The sequence below is a fragment of the Cuculus canorus genome, chromosome 1 (genome assembly GCF_017976375.1).
Source record: "Cuculus canorus isolate bCucCan1 chromosome 1, bCucCan1.pri, whole genome shotgun sequence".
Lineage (NCBI taxonomy): Eukaryota > Metazoa > Chordata > Aves > Cuculiformes > Cuculidae > Cuculus > Cuculus canorus.
Window position 1 is genome coordinate 97,400,900 of NC_071401.1, and position 26,808 is coordinate 97,427,707.

Consider the following 26,808-nt stretch of genomic DNA (forward strand, 5'->3'; position numbering starts at 1 on the left):
GAGTTTCATCACTCTAGCCTTCCTAAAGCCTTAGCTAGTTTGCTCTGGCCTTGCAATATAGTCCTATTTGTTACAGTCTGATGCAAAGAGTACTTTTGTCTTAAAAATGAATTAAAATCCCCTTCTGTACATTTAAATAAGTTATCTAACTTTTCAGAAGTGCTGATCAACTACAAATATCATGAGGGCACTGATGGCTATCAGTTCTAGTACCTTTAAAACTGGGCATATTGGTTATCGCATTAGAGGCAGTGACCTTCATTAAAAACAAACCCAACCATACAACTGTTCCTTCCAAAGTGAAAATCCAAAAAGCCGTTTTAAGCTCTGAACAGGGCTCCTTTTGCAGTGTTCCATAGTAAAAGAGGCATACGGGTTTGTATACAGCTTTGTGCATTTAATTTCTGCATTTAGCTTGAATCAAGTGTGCAACTATAATGTACAAACCACTACACTAGAGTTAGTGATTGAATTAGATTGTGGTTGGTTTTAATCCCTGCAAAGGAATAAAGGCATGTTAACTTTGTCTGACAGTAATGAATACCTCAATCAAAAGCTACGCAGTACAGATTTTATAGTGTATTTGGATTCTTTTGCTGAGTACAGATGTGGGCTGGCCGAGTCATTCTTGTTTCCTCTTTTAGATTCAGTTCATTTCATTTTTTCTGAAGAGAATACAGGAGCAGTGAAGTTAGGGCAGTTATGTCAGCAGAAAGGCTGCTAAGAATAGCTGTTAATGAGTGTGTTCTGCTTATTTTTCAGTGCAGTGCCGTTTAATCAAAAGGCATGTTTTTGGATTTCACATTCTGTTCCTGCTTGTTTTCATGAGAGCTGCAAGTCTATTTCTATTTCAAGACTCTGCCAAAAATAGTGAATTATTTAAAAAAAGAATCTTTTTTTCCCCCCTCCTCTTTCTTTCAATTAATTATTAATTATCCTGTCAGATTTGTGTAAGCAGCAGTGTTATTTTTAAAGCTGATGGTGGTGTACACAGAGTAAATGTAGAGCGAATGAGCTGTGATAACTTCCTTTGTATTTTGTGTGTGGGGAGCAACAAAGATGTGGATTCATCCCGTATAATTACAGTCATTTAACATAGATGCCCAAGTTGGGAAGCTGGTCAAGGTTTCTTCTGTTGTTGAGTGTGAGGAGCAGGTGGTTCTACCACTGTGCAGTTCCAATTGCCTGTCATCTAGGTTGTCCTACAGACAGCCATTCCTCCTACTTCTCCCTTCTCCTTCTTTCTTTCTTTCATAGATGGAGCAGAGAGTCATTGAGTTCCTAATTTAGGTGCTTCAGATAAGGGCCTGAATAGCATAATAGTGGGCAAGAATTTCTAAATATTTTAATGCCTTGTATTATGATTGTGGTAAAATTGTGTCTGCCTCGCCACCCACAGCAACCGTGACTATGCCTACACTTCTCTCTGGACTTTGCTGTGGTCACGACCCACTGTTCACTTATTTGACTGTTTACCCACCTGCCCAGCTCTTAAACACTAGTAGACTGATTTAGATTTAATTTAGCCATGATTTTCCTTTATATTACATCAGTAGTTTTCAAGTAGTTTAAGCCCTTCTGTAGGCTGTTTTTAAAGGAATGGCACTTTTATTTTTTCTTGCTGTAATGTTGTAAAGACATGCAACCCTCTTAAAGCAGTATAGCCTGCTCCTCTGAAATAAGATATTCCAGGGTGGAGAGAACAAATGCTCTGTGTGCAGGCAGCTTTGGCATCAGTAGGGTTTATGCTGACCACTGACAACAGAAGGAGTTGGTGTGTTTAGAGCAAAAGTCTTGCTTGCCTTTATCCTAGCTCCTGCCTTTGGCTCTGCCTTAGGGGGATCTTCCTTCCCAGTGTGTGAGACAGTGCTGTAGTAGCCCCTGTAGTAAGGGACACATCTGGTGTTTCAAGCCACGTGATGGGACAGGGGACACACTAGCTCCATTGAAGCTGTCCAATGTAAGGTTCTTTTGCAGGCTGGAACAGGTGAGGTGAGTTGGCCCCAGGGGTGGCTCTGTGCTGCAGCCAGCTCTTTTCTGGCCCTGCACATCAGGCCTTGAGCAATGAAGCAGCAGAGAGACTACTTTCCTTTTTCTCTCCCAGGGCTGCTTCTTGCCCTTTCCCTGTGATGCCTGTGTGTGTCTGGCAAAACTCGGAGGGTTTCTTTCATTGCCTGTAACATAGTCATGCCTCACCTCTCGCTGCACTTGCTGAGAGAGCAGTAAGCAAAACAGCTGTGATGAAGACACTAGGCCTTGGTCCTAGTTACCCTGAGGGCAGGTGGCAGAGGCTTGAGAGATACTGGTTTAAAAAATGCATTCAGGTTTGCCCTGTGTTATGCAGTTAGTGTCCCTGGTGAGTGGGAATAAGACCTTTTGAACTGAGGGAGTAAGAATGACAGATATTTCTTTTCATCAACCTACTTTTCTTTTTCTCTTTTCAAGTGGAAAACATGATGTTGCTGTACAAAAAGATCTGTACTTTTTTAGTGTTTTGTTATTTTAGTTTGTTCTTTATTTTAACCCTCGCTTTTGTTTTCTGAACAGGTCTTACGTGACAGTGGAGTGTTTGAGTACACGTGGAAGGAACTTTCAGTTTGGCTGGAACACTTGGATAATACAAAAGAAGACAAAAAGGAAGCAGTGATTCAATTTTTGGAAAGGGTAGCTGTTCAAATTAGCTGGATAAACAGTGCTAAGAATAGCATTAATGGAAACTAACTATTTTGTTGGTATTGTTGAGAAATCTGTCTAAAGATCAGTGAATGAATTCTGAGAAAAGCAGTGTTTGGTAATTCTTTATACGGAGCTGACATCTTTCTTGTCTTGAGTGGGAGGACAGTGAAATGATTTGGAGGAAAATTAAATCCAGAAAGTTAAGGTGTTATTGCAGAATTGTTGATATAACGGTAGAATTTTGGGGCGGTGGTGTAGCTCTTATCATCCTTTCCTTTATGTGGCAGTACCTGCCAAAATCATCAGACCTGAGTAAATTTTAATCTTTTACAAGAAAAGTTGACATTTCCCATTGACTTTTCAAGATGTTAAATGCCCAGCGCTTCCTTTTCATTGCAGTTTCCCCAGGGACTGCAATTCCCCAGACTGTGGTAGCACTTTGGATGCAAAATTGTATTGGACGTTTCTTTTTCCATCAGACCCAGTGTCTCATGTGCAGCAGTAACTGTAGGCAGATTCATGCAGAAGTAGATGGAAGTTGCCCTCCCAAAACTTTCCCATCTTCCAACCACTTTAGAACATAGTCTTTCTTAACAAGGTATGGTTCCTGTAGACTTAATAGCCTGTGCACTTATGTTTCTCTGTCAACCTTTGTTAACAGATCCTGTTGAAACTGGTGACGAACCCCTATCCATATACAGATAAAGCAGCAGACCTTGTTCAGGAAGCCAGTATGCTCCAAGTTAATATGTCTAAACAAGAATCTGATAGCGCCAGCATCCCCATGTCTCACATTGATGGTATGTGGTGATTTCCTCAACAACAGAGAATTCCAAGACTTTGTGCTAAATTTTCTGGTCCTGATCTGCAAACTGACAACTGATAATTAGAAATCCTACAGGACCTCCAGGATTCAGTCCTTCAGTTTTATTTAGTGCCAGAAGTAGAAGTATGAATTGCAGAGTTACAACTTTACCACCAAAAGTAATTTCTGATGCAGTTACGCCATTTTAACAGTGTATTAAATCTCTCTTCAGGCTCCTGCAGCAGCATTTTCTAACTAAAATGAAAACAACTACAGTTCCTCTCCCTGCAGCTGGTCATACCTTTCCATGCGGGAGGAAAGGGCTGAGGTGCCCAGGGAATTTTCTTACTCCTCGGCGCATAGCTGGAGTTTTGCTGCTTCTGTTTTCTGGGATCAGTCACAGGCCTACTGCAGACAAACTCGAAATTCTGCAGAGATGGACAGTTAGACAACTTGCCATGTGCTAGCTGTTCTGCTGTAACAGTCTAAACATAGGATTTTGCAGTACGTAAATGTAAAGCCAATGAGGTAGTTTAATACTCAGTACTGAATGAATCCATTGCCTTGAGCTGACAGTACTACAGAGACCTAATATCAGCTATGGAATACACGGTATCTTCTTTGTATGTTAAAGCTGTCTTTAAGACCAAGATTTGATTTTCTGGCTATATCGAGCTGTGAAGATCTTCCAAGGACTGCTCAGGATGTTCTTTTAATGGGGAAGTGGCTACTTCTGTTGTACTTTCCCATACACGTTTCCTGTCACTGGTATGCTCTGATAGTCTTTTAAGTAATGCCGTCATGATAGCAGTAGGTGATGTGCCTCTTCCCTTCCCTTACTTCTGTCAGCTGGACAGCAGTGTTGAAAGGCAAAAAGTAAGATTAAGTAAACAGTAAGAGACTAATTTCTGCAGTTACATTTGCCATTGCATTGCTAAACAGATGTATTTGATCCTTTTTTTCTGCTTTGGGGATTCAGAAGCTGCCTTGTATTTCTGGAGTGTTGGATTCTACCTCTGTTGTTTTGTGGTTAATTTTGAATCCTCTGCTTGCATATTTTCTTCACTTACCAGATGTCCTGGATATGGTGGATGTCCTGATGGAGGGCAGTGATGGCTTAGATGAAGAAACTGGGTTCGCTTTAAATGAAGACATGATTATCCAAACATTTCCATTCAGTGCTGTTGTTCCTGCTGCATTAGAAGCCAGAAATATGCTGTTGCTTCAGGCTGAAAATGGAACAGGTACAGACTTCCTTGTTCCTATGTATAGCTTATGCTAATGGAGTGGAGATGCGATCACTCTTGCCCAGTGAGGTCCTCCAGACATTTTATCCGTGTTGCAAGCAGAAGGGTGTACAGTTCCATGGTATTCTCTGCTCAAGAGAGGCATTAAAGCTTATGATGTGCTTCTGTTCACTTTTCCAGACCCTAAAGTAGCTTTCTCTTAGTTTCTGGAGTAGGGGAAATAGATGGAAATGGAGGTATTCTATAAGCTGCCATTTGACTCTAGGGAGCTCCTACTATGTAGGGGAGAGAGGACTGGACTGTTGAATAGAAAACGGATGTGTTTTCCAAAGAAAACTTCTTCAGACATGAAGCTTCAGGGGTTGTTGCAAAATTCTACCTCCTTCTTGAGGGAAGGTTTTGGTGGAGAGAGGAGTCTCAGGGTCAGTGTTAGACCTCAGAGCAGGATTTGCCAACCCTACAGCACCTCACCGAGTCCTGTGTATATCTGGCTGTTTGGTAGCACCTGGGGTGGGCTGTAAGTCCCAGTTCTGAAAGAAAATCCTCCGTATTTAACCAGTGCATATTAACCTGGGTGTGTTCCCCCGGTGCAAATCAGTTCTCTTCTTCGTAGGTGGTGTTTGGCTAGGGTTTGTATTTTGGTGTGTAAGGACAAGTTTAGCACAACCCAGTAAAGATGGAGTATGGAGTTAGTTTTGTGCTTGTCTGGAAGGAAACGGGCCAACCTGAGTGTGTATCTTAAAGTGGGATGATTGTTTACTTAACAGGGACTACTGTACGGAGGATTTTTCCAGATACCAAAATGGGTCAGGAACACTTGTCTAGCTTATCACAAATACCTCTTAATCCTATTCAGTACTTTTTTAAAGGATGTTATATAGCCTGTTGCCCACGCCCTAAGGAAAGGGGTTTGCCCTCATGTCTGTGATCATGCAGATTACTTTTGTCAACAGAAGTTTAATTTTTTTATTTTGCTTTTCTAGGAGCACACATCGTAGAGTATCTTGTTGCTGTTTTCACTGACCTCCTGCACTCACAGAGAGAACCCCTCGCCCTCTGCTTGATGCTCCAGCACTATGATAAAGATCTGCAGTCTTTGAAAGTTTCTAAGTATCCTCAGCTTTACCAATTTAACCAGTACTATAAACTCTGGATACCCCAGCAGTCTCAGGAATCTGTGGTATGGAATACTTGAAGTCACTTAAATGCTTGAGCCAGTGTTACTGTGAAACCTTACAGTGTATAAGGTTTACATTTTCATCAGGAAGTGCATTTATATTAAACTAATTCTGTGTTGCTTCTTGATCACAATGGGACACACATTTGCTCAAGGGCTTTTCTCGAATGGTACGAGTTGTCTGTGCTGTGGTTGAGAAATGAAGCCAGGGCTCAAGGGTTGTACACAGTCACCCAGACTACAGCTCCTCATCACATACAGTGTAGCAGAATGTGTAATGTGGCCTGAGGAGCCAGCTTACAGCGGTTGGAGTTCACCCAGGTATGGGTTGGGAATGCATGAATTAGTTGTGCTGGGGATTGCAGTGTTTGTCTGTTAGCCCAGCAGTAGCCGTGTGCAGATTTGCCATGGGGCACCTTTGACTAGCTGTGTGATAGAAGGACTGTACATCTGTGCTCCTGGAGCTTCAGTCCCACTTCCAGCAAAGAACTCATTCCAAGTCGGAGGCGGCTAAAGAAACTTTTGCTTCATACTAATCTTTGTTTCTTTTTTTTTTCATTTTAAACAGTTTAAAAAACCCAAAGTGATATGCAAAGAATCTGCTGTGGCCCTGGATTCTGTATTTACCATTTTGCTAAAGAAAGCCTATGAGAGAGGAAGCAATGCCTTACTGGAGAGTGATATCCAGACAAAATTGAGGGACTTGGCTTCCCAGCTCCCACCGCAACAGCTTTCGTTAGGAGTAAGGCATGTGTTGCTATACCTGAAGTCCACAGTGGAGAACTTTGGCAGTGTAAGAGCAATACTATGATGATATTGTGTATTTGTTTATTTTATTTTAATGCAGCAAATATAAATTACTTGGATGTTAAAACTTAAGAAACCAGTTCTGCAGCTTTCTCATTTGCTTGACACTCACTGAGGCTACAGAGCACCAGACAAACCTGCGCCTAATTTGTAGGCAAATGTCCATCCTTCCTAATTGCTGAGGATTCTTGGATTTGCTTTGCGTGGGTTAGCTTTCTGATCTGTGCACAGTGCAAATAAACACCAAATTTTAATCCAGCTCGTGGGTCTCCATAAGAAGCCTCTCCAGAGAGTGAAATTCTTTGGCCTGTTACACCAGAAGCTGCAGTATAGGTGAAAATCTATAAATATTTATTTGGCACCTTGAGACTTTTCTTAGTATCAGATTCCTACAGAATGGAGGGTTTCCTTCCCCCAGAAAAGTTTGTAAAAAGTTCTTAGTTAAGTTTTGTTCTTGTTGGATAACTGTACTTCTGCTCACATCGTTCTCTTTTCTCAGCTTCCAACATGTTTGTATTTTCACAGCTTAGTAAAACTTCTGGTCCTCAACTTGTTGACCTCTATGTGGACCTGCTGAGCAGCTTGTTGTGCCGGGGAAATCAGATAGAGTTGGATTATCAGCAGAAAAGAGAAGAGCATCAGACTCAATCAGATCTCTTTATGGATGAGGAATCTTTGATTGCAGAGGAGTCCTCAAATAACAAGGTACTGAATCCCTTGATACACGGGCCAAGTGAACTTTGATTTGATTTATTCTCTAGGGAACTAGTCAAAAGTTTTGCTGAGCCATTAATTAAAGAAAATGATCTTAAACATGAACAATTTTTGAGCACATTTTATGTTGATACTGATGCACTGATGACCAAAATATGGAATTGGGTAAATGTGACTGAAAATACGGAATGTAGCAGGTATCAGGCTTTGAGTGCTGTAACTTGATAATAGTCATGTGGATTTCCGGGATTTCAGTTAGGATTAAAGTGTCTGTCATACCCTTGCTCTATAAGGGCTGGAATAGGATTTTAGCGCTTTGTAAAAGCATTACTGTAGCTTTTGCCAAATCCTCAGGAAGGCAGAGACTGAACTAGATATCATACACTGTGTATTTCACTGAGTTGTATTGTGTGGAAACAGGTTGATGCAGAGAGATGCTGTTAAGATCTTGGACACAGGACTTATGAACTTTGAGCATGTGGTCCCACAGTTACAAAACTGCTGTCTGGAGACCTGACCAAGCTGCATCATCCGCAGCCTCACTCCTGAGCTGGAATACATTTAGAAGAGGTCCTGACAAAGATCACTTACCTTTGCAGAAGAAATTCTATTCCCTAAGCTTTGTGTAAAGCCTAGTTATGAAAATTATGTACTCGGAGGGATGGCCTTTTTCCTCCATTTCATCTGTTCTCTAAATTTGTGGAGAGCAGAATGGAATTGTATTGACAACCCCCAGAATATATAGTTTTCCTCTGGACATCTGCTTAGACATGCGGAGAATATTAAGTGAAAGGCATGCTTCCCACATAGTAAATGTTGGAAGAATAATATTTATGTGCTTGTAATTTGTTAATATGTTTATCTTCTGACCAGTGAATAGTCAATTTTATGTTCAGTAATTGTAATAAACATGTTCTAGGAAAATAGGCAGGTGATTATTTTTCTTTTTCCTGCAAACTATAATTACCCATTCAGTGACGTTACAACCACTTGTTACAGACACTAGAAGATACACTCATGTTGATTTTCAGACATCCTACGCTGGAGAGTTGGTTCCTGGCTTTAGAACAACGTTCTCTACCTCAACACAGTTTAAACCCTGTCACTGTGAAGCTCCTCTCAGCTCACCTCAATAGCGGTGTGCTCCAGCTGTTGAAAGTGGGTGCCCCGATGTTGCAGAGCATGGATCAGAAACATATGTTATTGAAGTATTTTGAAGCAATCACAAAAAGTGTCTTGAAAGAGCTACGAGCTGCAGGGAAAGACAGAAGCCAGGTCTCTACCAAGAAATCTCACCAGATGGAGGCTCTGGAGGAGTTGCACAGGTACATGGCTGCAGCTGAGCTGAAGGAGATCACTTTAACCATGCTTCGACTTCCTGAGATGAGCTTAATTGCTCAGAAATCTGAAAAATCCCCTAAGAAAGGGAAACAATTAAGTTTCTACGGACAGATTTTGGTGCAGCTCCTTATAGAACACTACCAAAGGCAGCCGCAACAAGGAGAACTGCTGCTATCCACAGAGCACATTAAAGCTTTGGGGATACTGATGTCGGTATCGGCCAGCAACGATTTGGAGAAAGTTTTCCTTCAGGCTCTCCAAAGCGAGCCAATCCTTGCACACGCAATCAGTGTAGAGGTGCACGTTCACTGCCTTAACCAGAGGTCAGAAACCTCCCTTGCCATTGTGGGCATGCTGATGAAACATTGTAGGACTCACCTGCTGCAGTTTGAGCTGTGGTGTCTGAGCAGTGCCACTGGAAAGAACCTCAGAACAAACATGGAGAGCTTTCTTCCACTCATTAACCTGTATTTGCAATGCAGAGACCAGTACGACTTCACCCGACCTTCTGCAGGTAAAGCCACAACTGATCCCTATGCATGATTTGGGAGGCCAGATTCTCAGAATAGGCACTGTTGGCTTTAAAATCATGGATCCTCTGCAAAATGGGTGGAGGTGATAGAAGTTACTTCTCCACTTTCTAATGATTCTCTGATAAACGCTTCTGCAGCATGAAAGGTAATGATTGTAATGAAGCTTGGCTGTTAGACTGAAGCAAAGTACTCTTACAGTTGTTGCCCAGTCTTCTCTTTTGAAGCCCTTTTTTAATACTTAGTGAATGTGAAAATGCTTCATGCTCAGTTTAACATAGGAGGTAAAAACTTCTTCTCTGGCATAGATAGAATGTGTGGTGAGTGGAATGCCATAGCCATATGGTTTTGCAGAACGTAAGCTTTCACTGTTATAAATGTAACAGTCTAAAACTTTCTTCTCAAATGAATCTCCAAATATAGCTTCCTACAGTAATGCCTTTCTAAGCTGACAGTCCAAAACTTTCCAAACCAACAGCAGCGTTAAATTGACAAGACTGTTAAATTTTCTACCAGCAAAACTACAAGTTAGGGTTCAACTTGACAGAACAGGAGGATCGGTTTGATTTAATTTCTCTTATTGCATAGAAATGTGAATAGCAACAGAAGCAGGCTGACTGTAGCAGTTGGTGAAGGCTAGCTCTATCTAGGAGAAGCTTAAGTAGTGAAGAGATCTTGTTAACACACAGGAAAGTAGAGGATGAGAAGAGAAGGGGAAACTGCTATCTGACTGACTTGATTTGTAAGGTACCTGTTAGCTGTCTTTTGATGTGAGAGAAAATTTCCTTTGAGTTCAGGGTTGGAGAACTGGAAAGGTTTTGTCCTTCCTGAGGTGCCAGGACAAGTCTTCTTATCAGGAAGTTGTCCCTCTTCTGAAGGTCTGCGTTGTTTGCCCATATCTTAACTATTTCAGCTGTGTGGCAAGTGATTTTCTGGTACATATGCTAAATACTTCCTAATGGCGCTGTGGAGCAACACAAGAGTGCACTTCTCTGTAGCAGGTTAGCAGCTACTGTAATGCAGTTTCCTAGAAACTAAGTAATCTGGGCCTTGATTAGAAAAGTGGCTTGGGAGTTTTATAATTCTAAGTGCATCGTTGATTAACACGCTTAGGTAATGAAACCTGTGTCCCATGCACTCTCTCAACAGTTGTCTCAGCTGTTATACCTGTCTTGAGGAAAGCTCTGTGGAAGGACCTCTGCGGTGTAGTTCAAGACACAGAAGTGTCTCATGAGACCACTGTGAAACTGCAAGTTCTTTCGAAGTTGTTGCCGTCTTCAGAAAGCAAAGGGCTGCGAAACCTTATTGACCAGCTTCCTGCAGCTCTTGAGAAAGCAGAAAATAATGAGAGGTAGGCAAATCCAGTTGCCCTCTTTCAAGACTAGGTTTGTCCCATAAACCATTGTTACAGATACGTGTGAATGCAAATATTGAGAACTATAATAGGATCCTCTCCTCGGAGAATGTTACTTTAACCTTTTACTGCAAGACCTCTTTAGTATATACAGGGATCATGGTATAATGTTAAAAACTACCTTTCTGCAGTTGGATAGTGGCAGATGCCATATCTAGAGTGCTTGAAAACTCTGGAGAGCTGCATTCCTGGAGGAGACGCCTGTTACCAGCCTGCATGAAAGGGTTAATTGTCATGTACAACAGCAGTAAAGATGAAAGCAAGCAAGAAGTGGAGAGGTCTGTGCTGATGAGGCTGGAAGAATTGTTGGTGAGACTTCTTTTTATATGTGTTGCCGGAATACGACTATGCATATTTGTTATTGTGCTCTTGTGTCTTGGGTGAATAGAGATGGGACTTTATTTTCTTGTTTATAAATTATGGCTTGTATGGGCTTTTAATAGCTTTTATGGAATTAATTTAGCCCTGCCAACCCTTTAAAAAAAGCGGTTTATATTTGTTCTTGATGGTGGCTTTCTGCTAACAGTACCCTTTGAAAATCAGAGTTTGAGGTGTTTAAGAGTTATAATATCAGTTTCAAATGAATGCTTTTATTTAAAAATAAAAAGTCATAGAGTGATAGAGACACTTCCAACAAGACTACCTTCCATGGCCTCTGATGTCAGTGGCAGAAATCTGGTTGATCATATGTAGAAATCCAAACTTTGATCATAAAGAACACCACTTGTTCATTCCCTCTTTACTACTGATTTTTTTGGTAGTTCGGTAAGGTAGGCACATCTGCGCATGACTTAAAAATTAAGGTCTCTGCAAGCAGCGAATGCCTTTGACCTCTTTATGCCTTCTGGCAAGATTCCATTTTAGGACATGTATGTGCAGGATGGGAGTCTTGCAGGACCTGAGAGACCATCTGATAGCGTTCATCCAGATGGTGTGTGCAGGCCTGACAAAGTTAGCACCTACCTTTACTGCGAGTGCTGGTGTGTGCAGCTGTCAGTCGTCTTAAAACTGATTGGTTTTTATTGTGGTTTATAACATTTTAGAGAAGATCAGTTTTGTAAAGAACACGTTCACCCAGGTATTATATGTTTGCCACATGTAAAGGTTAATTAGCTTAAGCATATTGTAGGTACACAGAGACCTAGCACCTGAGTAGCGGTCTCTTGCTTTGACTTGCAGACTTTTTATTTGTCTCATGCTGTAGGAGTGTGAAAAGTTCCAAGACTCTGGGGTTTTTAATGTCCACAGACCAGCTTACTTTTAAATTGCATACAGCTTATGTGCTCCCTTGCGTGCAGGACAAACCAAAAAAAAAAAAAGACTTGCAGTTTCATTCGAAGCAGGAGGTAGGATTGTTATATCCAAGAGCTTTCTTCCCTGTTATCCTTTGATTGTTCCACCTGAGTGTTTGGCTTCTGTGCTGTTAATGTGTCTGTTGAACAGAAGTTGCTGATCTTGATGATCTGCAGAAGCTTTATGTGCTAAATGTAGAGACCTTTCTTTACCTACTGTGTGCACAGTGCTTCGTTGAAGAAGTGGACCCAGATGACTGGTACAGCTTTGTGAAGGCGGGACTCAAGTAAGTAATTTTTGAGATGCACCAAAGGTCCAGGAGGAACAGTTCTGTTCACTTGGCCTTGACCTCTGTTATACTGGAAGCACCGTCTCCCATTAATTCAGTCAGATAGGCAATTCTCCTTGCTTCTCAGGATGCGCTTTCTATCACATCTACTGGCTTCATTGGAGCCTGAATCTGCACTACCACAGGTAGATTTGGATTTTGTGTTTCAGTTAGCGCTACTAACATAGCTAACTAGGTAGCTGGGCTAGCTTCTTTTCAACTGGCCTAAGGAAGATTTATGCTCTTTGAACTTCTTTTAATTCAAGTCATTTCTTAAGTACAATTCACGTGGGAACAGAGTCGCCTTTAAATGTAAACCATTTAAATAAAAGAAATATAAAATAGTTTAGAATAATCTTGGCTTCAGTGGAGGAAGAAGTGTTAATCTGAAGGGTTGGTGTCTGAAGGTTAGTAGGCAAAATCCTAATCCTTTACCCAGATCAATGCAGTTACAAATGTGTGTTGATTTTATTTTCTTGTTGTTAAGATATCAGTATAGCTTAAAAAATAGAAAACAGCTTGAGGAAAGGAATGCATGTTTTTTCATTTTTTTAATTTGTTTTGGTTTTACTAAGTTTGCTTTCTTTGCAAAATTCTCATGTCAATAAACAGATTTTTTTCAAGCAGCTTTCCTTTTGGTTGGAGTCTGACTTTTCTGTGATCTTCACTTCTAAAGGTACCGCTACAGAGATGAAGCATTTTTGAAAGTCCTGAACACTGCTATTCAGTTATTATACAAGAAAGAATCTTCACTTAGTCAGAGATTACTTAAGCTCTCCAAGCTTCATATGATGGTCACACAGCACTCTCTGTTTTTGTCAGCCATACTGAGGTCAAGAGAAGAAGATGGCACGAACAGCCAGACAAGAGGTATTTTTTTATCTCCTTCTTCCTTTTAACTATATCTCGGAATCTTGTATTTCTTGTATTATATTCTATCCATCCAGTAACCTATCCACCTGCATATACTTGCAGAGCTATTAAACAATTCCAGCATATTAGCATTTAGTTTTAAATTCTACTTCTTCTTGGATCCAAATGTTGCATTGATTTTATGGCTGCCAGTTTTAAACAGTTATTTTCTGAAACCACTGTTTGTTTGTTCTTTTAACCCTGTTGAAATATTGAATTGATTGTTTTGGTGTCTGTCAGGCTGTTAATGTAAGATCACTGAAGTGCATATAGGTTCTGCTAGAAACTTGTGTGACATTTCAGCCTATTTTAAAATAGGCTGATAAAGAAGATTTTAATTTGATTTTGCAAGTTTTTTAAAAAATGGTAATTTAATTGGTGTGTATTTGATATTGTAACCTTTCACAAGGAATATCTTTCTAGGATTATATAAATTGGGTACTAATTCCTGTGTAAGATTGGCTTTATTTCATGTCTCTGCCAACTGAAATACTATCTGACCATGAACCAGTCGTTTAATCTACATGCACCTCAGCTTGTTCCACATAGCTTTGAGATTCAGTGATTGAAGGAGTTGTATAAGAAAAGGGGAGGAAATTCTCAGGGCAGCATGTTGGTACCAAATTTTGTGTGTATTGGTGAGCAATATGTAAAAAAAAAAAAAAAAAGCTTTAAAGTTTTGTATCACCTGAAAAGAGCGAAAAGCTTTTGTGAAGTCACAAATTCAGAGAAGTTAAAAACAAATGATAGATTTTGCTGCATACTGTATGTGTTCTGTCTTTTGAATGTGTTTCTGTAGAGCAGCGAGATGGATTCTTTAAGACTAACTTCGCTAATTCAGAAACTTGGTGTCAAGAGTGCATTCATTCAGGCTGTTGTCTTTATGATCTGTTTTGTTTTGACGCACACTTTATGTCCCTATATATTCTAGGGGGAAAAAGCCTTTGCCTTTTCAGATACTGAGAGTAAAGAAATCTTGAATCTGCCAGAGATACCCTGTTTGCCTTTGAATAATCTAATCAGTTATTTGATCTGTTTCTCAACTAGTTACAAAGTGAAGGTGGATAATTTTTATATACCCTAGTAAAGAGTTCCTGTAGCTTGCTAACTAATTGGATTCTGCTCTGTTGACCCCTGTTTATGTGCACAATGTAGAAGCGTTTTGAGAAGTTGCTGCAGCTGCGAACTTGGTGTGAACTTGGAAATTCTTGCTATAACTTCTTGAGTAGCTTGGGGAGGTTGCTGGGATGTCTGTTCTTTCTGTGTAACTCCTGAGCTAGTTTAAGATGCCTTCCTGGGAGAGGAGAGAGCTGCAGTATGGTAGGATAGGGCTTAGGACTTCTTTTTAACCAGTGAGCAAATGTGTACACCTGGAAAGTTTCTGCAGGGTAATATGCCACGTTGTGGACCTCGCCTCACAATAACATTTGTGTGTCCAACTTGGAAATACTGTTTCGTCTTCTTCAAAAAAAGTTGTTCTGATTGGGTTAAATGGATCATAATCATCCTTTTAGTGTAGTTGGGGAAATGTTCTTTGGTATTTATAGAGGCAGATCTTGATCTAAAATGGACAGTACTGTGTGTGCATCTATTCAGAGAGGGTCTGTGTGCGGGGGCTGGTGTTTATATATGTGCTATCTAACTGAGAGAGCAACAAAGCCAAAGCTGTGTGTTTATTTCAGAGGCCTTAGTGGATATACTGCTGACAGTTGTGAAACTCGCCCCTTCTGTCTGTGAGAGCAGTCACCTTGCTATGTTGCTGGGTGCCTATGGGGCTACACTGAGTACTATAGGTAAGTGTGTTAGCCTGGGAAAGGTACTTCCTACTAGATCTGGTTTCCATCTTCATAGGTGACTGACTTTGGGTTACATCGTGTTTTTTAGATCAGAAGATACTGCTGCTGCTTCAGTTATATGAGAAGAATAATCAAAGTCTGATAAATTCCAGGTAAACTGACTACCTTTCTTTGTTCAACTATCTACGTGTAAATAAGCAGTCTCACAAGTGGCATTTTTCCAGGGTGATATTTTTCACCAACATGAACAGTGAGCAAGGTCAAACCTAGAGGTCAGTGGTGCTTACAGAAACATTTTTCCTATGTATTTCCTATTCTTAATGTCATTCTTGTGGGTTGGGTGACTGACTGTGTAATTTCACTAGTTGCTCACTGTCCATAGTAAGGACCCACTACAGGGATATTGTCACATATGAAGGCCAAAGCACAAGTTGCTAGTGTAGGAGTCCTTCCCCTTCCCTGTTCCCTTGGGATATAGGATTCACCACTCAGCACAGCCCTTGCCTTTTTCAATGTTCTTGCTCCTGTATACATGATATTTGACTATGGTCCTTTACTGGAAAGGAATATGCCAGTGAAAGAGTGATGTTTAACCTCTTGCACTAACACATATATCGTTAAGTTTGAGGAACTAACATGGTATCATGGCCTTCCTTGTCTTTCACCTTCTTGTAGCTCTACTTATAGGGCAACATTGCAGTACATCTACATGCTTTGTAAGAGAAAGAGACGTGTATAAAGTAATTGGTTTCTTTTCAGGCCCTGTGCCCTAGCAGTCCACAGGGAACTCTGTTGCTAACAGTTCTTATATATGCTGATGTTTTTGGTCTGCCTTGCTTAAATGCACTTTTCTGTCTTTGAGATATGTGCGTAAATATTAATAGTAATGGAAGAGTACTGGCTCAGGCAGCTGGAGCAGGAATGGACTCTGAATTAAGAACCTCCCTTAGCTTTGTTTGAGAATATAGGTAGTCCTTGCAGCCTGTGAAGGGGGACAGGAAATGAAAGTTCTTGTCAGCAGGGAATATAAGTGGCTTCCAGAAGTCAGGTCTCTGGTACTTGCAGCATCCTGCATAGCTGAGGTGGAGACTGATTTCTGATTTCTGAGGTAGGTTAGGTCCCAAAACTTTAGTAGCCTTTTAAAAGGAGAAATAATTTCATATTGTACCTTGAAGTGAATTGGTAGCCAGACACTTGGTTAGATTTGATCCAAGCAATGAAGCGTTTTGGGTGACTTTAGAGGGCATTCAGGAGAAGTGCTGTGCATGCAGCCCAGCAGAGTCCAACTTGTGTTATGTATGGGAGCCTTGAGGTTCTCGGTGATAATAGGCATAACTCCTTTCCTCCAGCTGCCTCCATTGCTGTTGGCATGACCCACATAATAAATGACAATATAAATAGCACTTCAAGCACGATAGCAGAGTAAGTGGGGTTTTAAGAGCAACTCAGAGGAGAAGAGTATATCAGTTGCATTTGAGACAACCTTGTCTGACCAGGTCTGATCACTGTCTCTTCATGCAGCTGCTATCGTACTAACCTCCATTGGTAGGTTAAATAAAAAAGTGTTTTTTCAGAGAAAGTAAGTTCTGACTTGGATTAATAGTCTAGGAAGTAGTTAATGAGACACCCTCAGACTGAATTTGAAAAGCTTTTGGATGGATGAAAAAGGTGTTGCCAGGGAAACGAGTTCTAGTTTCAACTTCCCACAGGATGATAAGTACAAGTGAAGGGAAAATTTATATACTAATTTATATCCTTTGTAGTTGCTTTTCACTCAGTACTGGCAGTCTATTGACTAATGCCTTTACTTCTAACCATGTTTTAGAATCCTCCTGTGGGGTCCAGCTGCTGTGGAGCACCACAAGACTTGCAAGAGTCTAGGGAAGTCACTGTGGCAGCAGCCAAGCATGGAGGAGATTCTGTGTCTGCTAGATCGAGAAAAGATGATGAAGACAATTCTGTCTTACCCTCAGCATCGCCGCCTTCTGTCATCACAGGTGCTTTAGTTTAGGCTGCTAAATGATCCTTCTTTTGCTGTAGAAATAGAGCCTTTCACTTTAATGATTTCTTTCTTGCATTCGTGTAATATATAGCAACTTTTTTACATCGGGAGAAGCCTTTAAATTCTTAGGAGGGCTGGAACTGATTGTTTAGGAGCACTTTCCAAATAAGTTGCAGTATATGGACCACATCTTCTCTGCAGGTGTGACTGTGCAGCAGTGCAAAGATTACCATGTATTAAGTGAGACCAGAATTTAACTTTTAAAACAGTTGTTAAATTTGGTTGTGCAAGGATCCACTGACATTGGGCTCTTCAGTCTCACAGTTTGCTAAGGTGCTTCTTTCTATACCTGTTTGTGCTAATCAGGGGAAATAGTTTTGGAACCTTAATACTGAAAGCCAGATTTGAACACAAGCATGTCTCATCCTGTGTTGCATTATATTTTGCAAGGTACAGTATCAGCTGCTTTATAATGGGATGAGGTGGTTGGGGAAGTTTGAAACCAAGCTGGAAGTTAGTGGTGTTCTTTACAAATGCTGGTTCGGGTTTAGTTTCAGGACATACAAGAGTCACTGTATAGAGATGAAAGTATCAAGAGCCTTGATGACTTCTACGATCCTTGTTTTCTGCTTCAGCTCTTTAGTGAATTGACCAGACCAGGTAAAGTGAATGTTTCTCTTTGATACTTGGTGTCATTTTACTCTGCTGTGTGGGAGCTACACCGCTCTCTGTGGCTCTGTTATTCTCTGTCTCTAATACTGCAAAGAAATTTGTGCCTGCTTTTGGAGAGAAGAAACATACATCATTTAACCACCTACTGCATTGCATTGTAATCTGCAGAATGACTTAAAGTAACAAGGTATAACTGGCATTAAAGTTTTTTGGTCTTTTTAATTTTTTTTAAGCACTTTTCCATATGGTGCAATATAACTAGGAAGATTTGGCTGCTCAGAAACGGAGCGATATAGAAGCAGACGTGCATTCCTGACGAGGTGCTCTTATCCAGATGACTGAGTGCTCCCTCATAGCTCTTTTAGATGTAGTCATCAACCGTATGTAGAGGAACTGATCTGCTTAAGATGAGGAGAGGTTTTTGAACTGGAACTGGAAACAGCTTTGAAGAGACAAAAAGTGTGCAAAGAGTTATGTACTCTGATCTATTAAACAGCAAAAAACCCAGCACAATGTAAATATAAAATGGCATAAGAGGGATCAGTAGAGAATGTTCCCCAATGGAAGGCTGTATTTTTTTTCTGGTGAATGTGTAGGGCTGTATTCTGCATCTACCATTGTGTCACATCAAAACAGGCGTGTGAGGGATAGTGCCTTCTGCTGCAGAGCCCCACCTGCACCTGGTAGGACTGCTCTGATCTGGGGCTGCTTTGTGGCTGAGTTTTTGGAAACAGTAATCTCCTTTCAGCTGTGCTCTCAGTAGGAAGGCAGGATGGAGAACATTCTGTGTAGTGTTGGAGGAGTTCTCTGGGCATAAACCAGGAGCCACCGCTGCTGGGGAAGGGTAAAGTTGTTGCATGACCAGAGTGAATCTCTGCAGTGGTCTTGATTTCTGGGAGTTACACAGGCTGAGTTGACTGGAGATCTGGCCTGTTATAAGCTGTGGTTATAGTAATGGAAAACTTTGGCCAACTCGTTTTCCATCAGACAGAGATGCATGGGGCCATAGTGTGTCATGAGTGGGCTTGTGCTTAGAAGTTTTGGAAGGTTTGACATCTACACGGTGCTTGAAAACTAATTGCTTAGACTTACTTCTTTTGTTTGACATGACCCTGCTTCACATACGCATATCCCTGCTGTACTTCACAGGCACGCTGTCTATTTAGAGAGCTCAAGACCGAAGTGAGGCGATTATCAGAAGGAATTCCTTATGTTGATTAGGGTTAACCAACTGTGTAGTTACAGCTGGATTTGGCTTTCCACGGCAAAAATATCAGAAGCAATTGACAGGCTGATAACTGTAATTCACTGAAATCATACTTAAAATCCTTCCTCAGCTCTACCCTTATAGTATGGTATCTGTCTTGTGTGTTCTTAGCCTGTACTTAGCTATACTTCTAAACCACTCTGTGTGATTTTGACAGCAGTAAAAAGAACTGTCTATTAGTTTACTGTAGCAAAAAGATACTAGAGCTATTTGGCATTTTGCAATAGGATGGATCTGAGAAGATCCAGTTAATTCTAGATTTTTGGGATTGTTGTTGAAGAAGAACATGGACAGCCAGAATGTTTTGAACATGGGTGTAAGTTTGAAAAAGCACTGCTGTCACACACCTGCCATCATCACCCACCACCTGGAGGCCACCACTTCAGCCAGTGGGAGGGATTTGGTGGCTGTTGGTCAGCCTCAGCAGCGCTACAGTCAGCTGGCAAGGATGACCACTTGTGCAGGCAGCAGTGAGGCTGAGGGAGCTCTTGCACATTGTGTTCTTGCAGAGCTGTGGAGCTGGTGGTTGTCTACCAGAGAATGCTTTGGATTGGAAGGGACCTTTATAGGTCATCTAGTCACACATAGGCTGACTCTAAAACAGGAGAGGAGAAAAATAGTTCTCTGAACTGCTCCATGCTGAGTGAGTGTGTGCTATGAGGGGCATTTTTAGAGGGCCCAAGAGATTTATGAGTTCAAGTCCCGTGGCACTCCTAAACCATGTCAACTGTTCTTGGAATTCCCAGTTCCTCTTTATTTATTTGCTCTTTGTACCGGCTGCACAGTGCCCTGTGCACAGATGTTATATAACTGCTGAATTTATAAATGTAGACTTAGTGCACAGTGTTTAATGCGCACTGAGTACAAAATAAGTCTGGAACTGGGCAGATAGCAAGTTCTGTCTAACTTTAGCTGCGATAAGCATCTTGTGGAAAGCTTTCCATCATGGTTCTCAAGGTATTTTAAACAAACTGTATATCAGACATGAACTTTTTTTTTTTTAATAACAGCTTGTTATTTTATGTTAGTTGTTGAATGCACTTTCCAAGGTCAGCTGGATGGAAAATATTTCCACGGCATGTTTTCAGTGAAAGAAAGTTTTCCAAATAAATCTTTCTGTGACCAGCATGAACTTTACTGCTGAAGTGAGGACCTTGGATTTCACTGTGGTACCACCCCATAAAATTATCTGTCTAGTTGGTGCACATTAGTAGTTCTCAAGAACTGCAATCTGAAGGAGAGCCAGATGTGTTTGCTGCGAAAGGGCATGCAACACATATTTGATCTGGTACTGAGAAGAGGTTGTCGTATAGACCAAGACTGTCCATAAGTGGTAGAGAATCCCCTGCAGGCAGATGAGTTTTACAGTTGTTTAGGTTGGAAAAGATCCTTAAGATCATCAACTGTAAACCTGTCGCTACCATGTCCACCACTGAACCATGTCCCAAAGCACCACGTCTGCATGTCTTTTAAATACCTTTAGTGATGGTGGCTTAACCATTTAGATCATCTTTGCATGTTCGCTTAGGATTCAACAGAATACATCCATTTCCCAGTGCTTACCTTGCATCTTGCCTAAAGAGTGGGAACTGTGGAGTTGCTTTGTCACAGGTAGAAGGTGGCATAGATTATGTGTCTCTCTGGGCTGTTTCTTTCTCCTGCACTGTTGTTGCACACTTCTCACTTTCCATTTACCAGTCAGGTTGTGGCCTCTCCCAGTGCCTGGAAGTAAGAGGGCATAGAGTTCTATCTGTGTGATCTCTGGTAATGTAAGAGGTATCCCATGCTAACAAACAAGGGATCTTTTTGCTCACTAGGAGAATGACTGAGGTGTTTTAAATTACACCAGTTAAATTTGATGTGCTTTGATGAGGAATCGCATAGGGAAGTGTAGAGTAATTGCCAGTATTGAAATAACTTGTAAAATCACTCAACTGAAAAGATCTGTTATTGCAATTCAGTGATGCCTTTGCACTGGTTGTGTAGCAGTGGGCTGGCTGGGAGGCAGTGCTGGGAGGTGGAAACCCTGGTCCATAACTAGCAGAGCTGGGTATGAAACCACCAGGCATGAAATTGAAGTAGAAGTTCTGACAGCTGAGGAAAAGATGAAAGAAACACAACCCAGCTGCTGGTGCAGAAACATAAATAATATGTGATTTTTACATAAATATATCCCAGGTATATTTCTTTTAATTAGGTAGTTGGGGTGGTGGGAGACAAAATCAGTGAACCAAATATAGGTACTTGTCAGTAAGACTGTAGCCTTTTCTTAAAAAGGAATATTTGTTTCTCAGAAACTTCCTCTTGACCTTCAGCGTGAGTTACAAGAAAATAGATAAATATTGTTGCTAAACTCAGAACTGCAATACATTTGCGCTTTAGCTGGTGAAAGACAACTGAGGTGATATTGTATTCCACTACTGGTGAATGGAATGCGAGTAGAAATAGTACAGGAGATGTTCTGGAGGTTTTACATCAAGTAATTTCTAGCTTTCAGTGGGTAGAAATGGCATAAGCTCTTCAAAACACCTAGCCCTTAAATGAGGAACTCTGCATCCTGATATGTGTCTGGTTACTGTTCATTGTTGGATTTGTTTGTCTTAGGAGGGCATAGGGGCACAGTTTACTACTTTGCCTAGAAATGCCTTACCAGCAGAATCACTTCTGCCTGCACAGTAACAGCTGGTGTGGCTAGTGGGTTATTTATGTATTATTCTCCTGCAGATAGGCTTTTCCATGGCTTTGCTGATCTTTCTTTCAGGCACAGATTTAGCAAGAAAATGTTTTGAGCAGGAGAATTGTCCCTCTTGTTGTTCTTTGTACTTAGCTCTCCTAAAACAGTGAGAGATGTAATGTCTTTACAGAATTTATTTCTAGCTTTGCATAGTCTATCAGGCAGAATCGTGGCTATCATGCAAATGAGACTAACCACACTAATCTTAACTCAGGTAAAGAATTCCCATTCAGGGTGATTTGCAGAATTCCTTTGTTAGCTGAGGGAGCTTTCAGCATGCAGCGAGGTAATAGTTTGTAATGGCAGATCTAGAATTGATGTTTATGAGTAGAAGTTTTATTGAGGATTATAGTGCTTTTATGTACTCTGTGACATGTCAATGTAATGTAGTGAGTGTTTTTCTTTCATTTCTTCCTCTCTTCCTACACAGAGTGTGTAGTGGCTTGTCACAAGTTTGTTGAAGTCAATGCCCTGGGTCTAACAGTAGCTGCCCTTAGCAGCTATGATTCCAACATGAGAGCAGCTGCATATTTTGTCCTCGCTTCCTTTCGTTCTCATCTGGAAGGAGCTCGCTTTCGAGAGAAGAATCAGGTAAGACTGAGCTCAATTGATAGTTTGCCAGGTTAGACATTCAGAGTCATGGATGCTTATGGGACAGTTGCTGCTTTACTCATCCATCTACATGCACATGGTGAGAGAGCTAAAAAGCTTTTTATGCTCTGTTCCATTGTTTCTCTTCTATTGCTTTGTGTTTCCTCCTGTTGTAATCAATGGGCAGAAAAAGAGAGGAAAATGTGTTTTGGAAATCCTTAGGAATTTTTTCAGGGACTGGTATTTGATTTGTGACCTACAAAATATCCTAGGAGCTTATTTTATGTATTTGTGTTCTCTTGTATTTGTTTGGGTTATGCTTCAAGCTTTTCTCCCCTGGGCTCTTGTTCTGCAGTTGCTGTATCTCTTGGATGCTGTGCAAAATGGAATCGGACAGCCAAACCTCAGATTTACCTTCTCTTTGACCCTCTACATTGCTCGCGTGGCACAGCAGATTCTGAAGCCAGGTACTGTAACCTACTGCACTTGTTGAACTCCTGGGGTGAGTCACTGAGCATGGAGCAATGTCCTTGACTGATACTGGAAGATGTGATAGCTGTGACACTGGTGGGAGCTATGAAGTATACTTTCCTGTGTTTCAAAGAAAAACTTTCAGTGCACATGTAGACTGCCTTATTGGAGAAATGAAAAGCTTAATTTGTGTACATAACTAGTCTGATCCATCAGCTACTCCCTCCTCGTGATTTTGGGGTGGAGGTGAGCAGAGGACTAGATGAGTGAAACTATAATAGATGAATGTGCAGGTGTTGTTCAGATCAGAGTAGCTTGGCCAGAGTGTTCTTTTGTCCCTAGACGTGGAATGAACATAAGTTACTATTGTAAAGGAGAATCATAGCATCAGAGAGTAGTTCAGTCTGGAGGGAACCTTGTGAGGTCTCTAGCTAAACCCTCTGCCCTAGGCAGGGCCAGCTATGAGGGCAGACCACTTTGCACAAGGCTTTATCCTAGAAAACCTTCAGACTCTAGACTGATTCTAGAAAGCCTCCATGGATGGAGACTGTATAGTCCCTCTGGGCAAGTTGTTTCACTGCTCACAGGGGACATGTCTTGTCTGTAGGTTAAAAATTATGATTGCCTGACATTGAAGTGTTGGGCTCGCAATGTGGAGAGATTTGCTTCACTTGCTGCAGGCTTCTGTTTTGTCAATGAAGTAACATTGGATTTACTGAAGTTGGAGCCATGATAAATGTCTATCTTCTCACCTGCTTTGTGCACGCTCTGGATAACCTTTTCATTTTGTGGAAGAGGAGGGACAGCCAACAATATAAAGACCTCCTTGGAGCAGGAGGTCTCCTCACTGTAATTAATGAACTGTTCTAACAGCTAGCTGGAAAATACAGGTCCTGTTTATTTTTCTGTGTGGTTATATATTGTGAATGTTGTTCTCCTCCACAATAACCATTGTCTTTCTTCACAGAGGAGCACATGTATATAAAGGTAAACAGATTCCTTCTGTCACACCAGTATTTGGACCTGAGAAAAGTACCAGGGTTTTTCCAGCTTTTCTACAGTTCTGATTTCGAGGTAACGTAAGAATCCCATCTTATGTAATTCTTCAGAAAATAATAGAAAATACCATAAAAATGCAATGAAATATTATTCTTCCAGAGGTAATTAATTAGAGGCATCTTTGTTTTGTTTTGTACTGGGATTAGAAGTGCTGTTTCTGGGTTCCTTTGTTGTTTTCTTAATAGTAACAGATAATGAAATTATGTGCTCTGTAAGCACAACAAACAGAATGTCCTACCCTGGCTATCTTACATTCATATTTGAGTTTAGATTATTAACACTGAGTTCAACTGAGGTATTTTAGAAACAGCAACTTTTAAAGTTCCATTATCAGTGCATATTTGGGGCTGCGGAATAACTGCTCCTGCTGGATGTTATTGATTAAATTTGATAGGGTTGAAAATTGTGTAATCCAGAACAAGCTGTTAAGCATTGTGCTGGCAGTCCCAGAGGATCAGGTTGTATATGCTCTTATGAACAGGTATTATGTTGAAGTGTCTGATGGTGGTATTTTTCTTATGGCTTCCAGTACAAAACAGAACGCGAGTGGATTCTCAGATTTCTTGGAGAGGGGCTGCGCGATAAGCATTGCTACGAGCTGTATGACTACCAGAACATTTTCCAGGTCATTCTTTCCTTTTTCAACAGTCCTTTGTGTGATGAGGGCTCCCAGGTAAGAACTGAAAAAAACCCCAAACACTACAAAAACCTTCCAAATCACAGAAGCTTGCATGGTTTGGAGATCTTATGCAAATATGAAACAGAATGGAGCAGTTGGCTCTTCATTTGCTGTCTTGAAAATCTGTTCCTTGTTGATTTTGTGGATGTAAGGGGAGGGGAATAATTGCTTTCATCTAAACCAGAGTCACATCCTTTTCCCCTGAAATTGGAACAGGTCCCTGCCATCAGGTAACCTCACTCATTTACATCCGCTGGTGGTCTGCCTCTAGTCATATTTCTACTGCTTCGTGGAAAATACTGCAGATACTGTAGTTTTGCTCATATGGTGAGGGCCTTTGTTTTTGTAGGTCTCCTTATTTCCTAAATAGCATGTTACTTTAGCTTATTATTAGCTTATTATTATTATTTAGCTTATAATTACAGTACTTTAGCAGGAAGAAAACTCACATGCCAGAAGCTTTCTTTATATTTATAAACATCCACCCCAAGAAGCCTAATATGTTAGAAGTATCTCAGTTAGGTGTCAGTCTTGGACAAAAGACAATATTGTCTTGCCACCTTAAGTTGTCCTTCGAAGAGTAGCATCTGTGTGTATGAAGCCTTGAAAAGAGTCTTTTTTTTTCCCTGGGATTGCTAAGAAGATGTGGTATTTGGTGCTACATCATAACTTTAAGTTAATCAGATCACAGTCAAATTGATAATCATATCCTCCTGAAAGACTGATAATTAGAATACAGTTGGGATCTAATTATTTTGCAAAAGAACAAATTATATTTGTTTCAGAATCGTATTCTGGAGATATTACAAAATGCTGCCCGTGTCACCAGAGCTGCCTATGAGTTGATACAAGATCACAGCCTCCTAACCTGGATTCTGCACATCTTGGAGAAAAGGTAACTAGGGAAATACTAGTGAAATGGGAACAATTTTACTGTCTAGGGTAGAATAATCATGCACCTGTGTATGAAAACAGGGATGGCAGATACAGAGATGGCCTGTCAGCACTTGTGACATTTGGCTCCTAGGGCTATACTGTGACAGAACTTGATGAATTCTGAAGCATCCCCTTTATTTTTATGAAACAAAGTCAAGATGCTTTCAGGTTGTAGTAGGAGTGTTACAAGTTGTAGGGGTCAATGCAGGGAGAAGTCATGTTTTTGATAACACTTTCTTGAAAAACTTAGGAAACAAAATGACACTTTATTTTAGTTATGTGACCCTTTCCATTTCAAATACCCACAATTTATATTCTGTCATAGGACCTCCTGTGCAGTAATTGGCCCAATAATGGATTTGAGTTGTTTGTAACATTTCTCCTTCTGCTACTTCCTCCTCCCTTCGCCTCTCCCTCACATACACGTGCACACACATACACACACACATAAAATGTCTTTTGCATAGATTCCCTTGGCAGATTCCAGCAAAGCTTCAGAACCATCTACAGTACAATCGGCATGAACAGGTTCCCAATACTTCTCCCGTTGTATGCCTCTCTTTTGTACAATTTAGTACATTTAGAAGTGACAAAGCCTGGATTTGGCCTCTGGCACGCAATACTAATTTTGTGGTTGTACTTTTAAGAAGTGTTCTTGCATGCTCTGTACAAAAACGAGATTAATCACTCCCCCGCCACCCTTAGAATAACAAAGTAAATGCAGCTCCTGATACTGTGCTGTAGGCATTGCTGTTATTACTTGAAGTCTTAGGATCGTAAGGAACCAAGCTGTCTTGAACAGTAACTGCTCTAAAGAAATGGTGGCAGTGGTTGCAATGTAATGGAATACTTGGCAGAGCCGTGTAATGGAAGATGCAAGTGAGAAATCACTAGTCTCATGCAGGGGCCATGATCATAGAATGGTTTGGGTTGGAAAAGACCTTTAAAGGTCATCTAGTCCAACCCCCCTGCAGTGGGCAGGGACATCTTCAATTAGATCAGCTTGCTCAGAGCCTCATCCAACTTGGCTTTGAATGTTTCCGAGGATGGAGCATCTACCACCTTTCTGGGCAGCCTATGCTCTTCCCAGGATATCTGTCCTTGCTTCCAATGCCTGTGCATTTCCTTCTTGCCCTTCAGTTTGACCAGCAGGTTTGGACTCAGCCATGCAGGTCCCTTTACCTCCCTTTCCTAACTTCTAACACTTGAGGATTGAGAGCTCTTGCACTATATGGAAAGTGCACTCTACTGTGTTTTTCCCCAGTTGCTGCACAGTGAGAGGAGGACAGTAACCAGGGCCTCTGTGTGGCTAGGGCTTCAGCGGGGTGTGCTCTTGTGCCCTGATGGGGTCCTGGCT

At 41.0% G+C, this 26,808-nt stretch overlaps 1 protein-coding gene across 1 annotated transcript in view; it reads left to right on the forward strand.

The window, feature by feature from the left end:
• URB1 (URB1 ribosome biogenesis homolog) overlaps window positions 1-26,808 on the forward strand; it is a 55,465-nt gene that overhangs the window by 22,879 nt on the left and 5,778 nt on the right. The window contains 20 exon segments of the mRNA XM_054079432.1: window positions 2,548-2,664; window positions 3,338-3,476; window positions 4,555-4,725; window positions 5,712-5,908; window positions 6,474-6,698; window positions 7,238-7,417; window positions 8,426-9,281; window positions 10,447-10,648; window positions 10,843-11,020; window positions 12,232-12,290; window positions 13,009-13,202; window positions 14,927-15,037; window positions 15,129-15,192; window positions 16,866-17,037; window positions 17,594-17,702; window positions 22,146-22,306; window positions 22,662-22,773; window positions 23,745-23,851; window positions 24,366-24,509; window positions 25,301-25,410. Of these exon segments, the coding sequence (XP_053935407.1) occupies window positions 2,548-2,664; window positions 3,338-3,476; window positions 4,555-4,725; window positions 5,712-5,908; window positions 6,474-6,698; window positions 7,238-7,417; window positions 8,426-9,281; window positions 10,447-10,648; window positions 10,843-11,020; window positions 12,232-12,290; window positions 13,009-13,202; window positions 14,927-15,037; window positions 15,129-15,192; window positions 16,866-17,037; window positions 17,594-17,702; window positions 22,146-22,306; window positions 22,662-22,773; window positions 23,745-23,851; window positions 24,366-24,509; window positions 25,301-25,410 (3,608 nt within the window).